Source organism: Eumetopias jubatus, unplaced genomic scaffold (genome assembly GCF_037043125.1).
Source record: "Eumetopias jubatus isolate StellerSeaLion01/CBP00866 unplaced genomic scaffold, mEumJub1_p1.0 scaffold_4, whole genome shotgun sequence".
Classification (NCBI taxonomy): Eukaryota; Metazoa; Chordata; class Mammalia; order Carnivora; family Otariidae; genus Eumetopias; species Eumetopias jubatus.
In genome coordinates this window covers 125,004,525-125,008,393 of record NW_028274810.1, presented here as the reverse complement: position 1 = coordinate 125,008,393, position 3,869 = coordinate 125,004,525, and the positions used below count along the sequence as shown (strand labels likewise).

The following is a 3,869-nucleotide window of genomic DNA, read 5'->3' as shown; positions in this document are numbered from 1 at the left end:
AAGCTTCAGGCCCAACAAAACCTAGGTCTGCCCACTTACTTCATATAGATAGACACATTGCTTTTCACCGACGCCTGAAACTGGATTGAAGTCCAGTCATTAGCAACTGTAAAGGATTGTTGGGATATGTTGGTCCAGTGTCCTGGGGGTTTCATCCTCACCTAGAGCCCTTCTGCATAGAGCCCTTAGCTCACAGTTAAAGGCCCTTGACTCTCATTCCAGTTCAGGGCAATCTGCATTGAGTGGATGGACAAGTCCCCGGCACTTCCTGCTGAGCTGAGCACCCAGTCAAGTTCCTATTTCCATGTAGGGATCGCATCCGACTCTCAGTCCATCCACAGAGCAGATGACCACGTCTCGTCACCATCCACTGGTAAACCATGAACAGGTTTAGCACACCAGCAAAGCAGAGGATTGTGAACTTATCTGGAATTTCCCAGTGAGACAACCTAGAATAAACTTTCTTTTCTATGTGTTTAACTTTGTGCGTTGTTTCTGATTTTGAATTACAAATAAGGACAGGTGCCTTCATTTTTTTTTGATTCAGGGTCTGCTTTGAAAAGTCAGTCCAGCCCTACCTGCCCTTCCCCCCACTCCAGCCAAAGCCCTCCCTCCTCTTCCCTTCTCTTTCTGTCTGAAAACATTTCAGATGCCTCAAGGGAATGGCCTTCCAGAATCTTATGACTATATGTTGTTTTACAACATCAGTGAATTATGTTTCACATGCACTAACAAGTATTGATTCCTTTCACCAAAAAAGAAGCTCTCAGTTTGTGACTTTGAGCTGTGAGTTCCACAAGGATAAGAACTTTGTTTTGGGGTTCCTGGGTGGCTCAATCGTTAAGCGTCTGCCTTCGGCTCAGGTCATGATCCCAGGGTCCTGGGATCGAGCCCCACATCGGGCTCCCTGCTCAGCGGGAAGCCTGCTTCGCCCTCTCCCGCTTCCCCTGCTTGTGTTCCCTCTCTCGCTGTGTCTCTCTCTGTCAAATAAATGAATAAAATCTTTGAAATAAATAAATAAATAAGAACTTTGTTTTGTTCACTTCCGTATCCCCAGTGCCTACAACTGTGCCTAGTACATAGTAGATGCTCAAGAAATACTTGTTGAAAGGATGAATTATTCATTTTAGAAATTGTCCCTGACCCCCCCCACTTCCCATCAGCATCCCCCTGCCTAGCTTAATGCTTCCCCACTTCCTCTATAGCCCTAGAACACCACACATATCACCATCATTGCCCTCAACACCTTGTTTAATAATGACTTCTGTGTGTGTGTGTGTGTGTGTGTGTGTGTGTGTGTGTGTGTGTGTGGTGGCAGTCTCTTCCTCTAGAGGATAAGCTCCTTGAGGTGGAAACTGGGTTGTATAACTCTTCATGCAAGACTGAATAAACTTCATGAGTGAACCCAAGCCTCTCCAATTTCAAAGTATATCCAGAATCCAACCACTTTGCAACATCTCCACTGGACTACCCTACCTCTCAACCTACTATCACTTAGTGCCTAGGCTTCCTCAGTCGACTCCTGATTGGTCTCCCGGCTCCCAGTGTGCACTCTGGATTCGCACACAGGAGCCTAAATCAGCTCCTGCCACTCCCTTGCTCAAAGCTCCATTGAATTTTATCCTGAGTGTGATGAAGAGTCCTTACCATGAACTTCAAGGTCCTAGATGATCGGAACCCTGGCTTTTTCTGTGACTCATTCCTCCCACTTTCCCCCTTGTCACAGCATTTCAGCCTGATTGAGTTCCCTGCACTGGAAAAGCCAAGGCCACACACATGTTTGCTGGACGCTTTACTGATAACATGCTTCCCCCAGAAGAGTGCTTCTCAGCTCTGTCAGACCAGATGCCCTCTTTTAAAACAAATATTTGCTCCCAAAATGAAAACCATAGGTCATGAATTATAGTTCCAATAAAATACTTGTAATGCCTAATTATCATAAATGATAATTAAAAAGGAAATTAATTTATACTATAATATGCATTTTAATATATAAACGCTCAGGCACAACTACATTAACAGAGGTAATGCAATAGTCTGGTGCTTGCAGTTAGACTTAGTAATGTGAGCAAAGAGCTACAAATGCAGACAGATACCGGCGCGTTGTATTTGTAACTCAAACACCACCAGAGCCCGACATTGGTTACATGATTATACATAATAGCGGACAACTATTGGGAAATTTCTGAATAAAGAAAAGACATAAAAATTCATATGTAATAAAATAACAGACTGAACAGATTGAACTATGTAAAAATAAAATATATTTGCCTGACAAAAAAAGTCACCACGTCAAAAGGTAAATGACAAAGTGGGAGAAAATAGTTTCAAGATTTATCACAGCTAAAAGACTAATATCCCTAAATATATGAAGAACTTGTTAAAAAAAATAAAGGGAGGAGTGCCTGGCTTGCTCAGTTGGTAAGGCATGAGACTTGATCTCGGGGTCTTGAGGTTGAGCCCCATGTTGGGTGTAGAGATTACTTAAAAATAAAATCTTTTTTAAAAATGAGGAAAAAAGACCAAAACCCAATAGGAAAATGGACAAAATGCACAGATAATTCACCAAAAAATAGATTACCCTGAAGCATTTTATTTTTTTTATTTATTTTTTTAAAGATTTTATTTATTTATTCATGAGAGACGAGAGAGAGAGAGAGAGAGAGAGAGAGAGAGAGAGGCAGAGGGAGAAGCAGGCTCCCAAGGAACAGGGAGCCCGATGCGGGACTCGATTCCAGGACCCTGGGATCATGACCCAAGCCGCAGGCAGATGCTTAACCATCTGAGCCACCCAGGCACCCTACCCTGAAGCATTTTAAAAGATATTTGGCTTGGGTCATGATCCTGAAGTGCCGGGATCGAGTCCCATGTCGGGCTCCCTGCTCAGTGGGGAGTCTGCTTCTCCCTCTGACCCGCCCCCCTCTCATGCTCTCTCATTCTCTCTCTCTCTCAAATAAATAAGTAAAAATCTTTAAAAAATAAAAAATTAAGCCACGTGACCGCCGCCAGCCTTAAGGAGAGCGGGCACCTGGACGCTGGGCGCAGTCCTGCCCGCCGCTCCTCCTCCGCTCGTCGCTCCTCTTCCGTCCGTCGCCAGCATGATGTGCGGGGTGCCCACCGCCTCGCAGCCCGCCACGGCCGAGACCCAGGCCATCGCCGACCAGGTTAAACCCCAGCTGGAAGAACGGGAAAATAAGAAGTATGCTACATTTAAGGCTGTGGAGTTCAGAAGCCAGGTGGTCGCAGGGATGAACTACCTCATCAAGGTTCAAGTTGACGATGATGAGTTTGTGCACCTTCGAGTATTTCGAAGTCTTCCACACGAAAACAAGCCTGTGGCCTTGTCCAGCTATCAGACCCACAAAGCCAGGCATGACGAGTTGGCGTATTTCTAGTTCCCACTCTGAATAGGGCTTGTCCATGTGGTTCTGTCCTCTGTGAACGTGTCTGGGATCAAAAATGTCGTTTCTACACGGGGCCACTTGCGGGGAGGGGATGTCACCATCTCTTTTGCGACTCTGTTCCTGACTTTCAGCGGGAGAGACAAAGTCAACACAGGCACTGATCTTAATTACTGTTAGAGAGGGCTTATATTCTCTTTAAATACATATTTTTAAATCTTTATGAACTTAAAAAATAATAAAAATTAAAAATTAAAAAAAGATATTCAACTTTTCCCATAATAAGAGAAATATGCAACTTAAAACCATACTGAGATGTTATTTTTCACCTACCAGATTGGCAAAAAAAAGTAGTATAATCCCTCGAGAATAGAAACAACATATATATTTACCCTTTAACCTAACAATGGCAATTTTAGTAACTTACCCTGAATATAAACATGGAAGAGTACAGAAAAAAAAAAACAT

General features: G+C 43.7%; 1 protein-coding gene across 1 annotated transcript; it reads left to right on the top strand.

Moving 5' to 3' along the window:
* The first annotated feature begins 3,052 nt into the window (after window positions 1-3,052).
* On the top strand, window positions 3,053-3,624 carry LOC114211167 (cystatin-B). The gene has a single exon (XM_028105656.2). It carries the CDS (start codon window positions 3,099-3,101, stop codon window positions 3,393-3,395), a length of 297 nt encoding a protein of 98 aa, XP_027961457.1. The 5' UTR covers window positions 3,053-3,098; the 3' UTR covers window positions 3,396-3,624.
* The last annotated feature ends 245 nt before the right edge of the window (window positions 3,625-3,869 follow it).

Bases quoted from the DNA above. Each gene is read 5' to 3' on its own strand.
- LOC114211167 (XM_028105656.2), top strand. From the start codon at position 3,099: ATGATGTGCGGGGTGCCCACCGCCTCGCAGCCCGCCACGGCCGAGACC.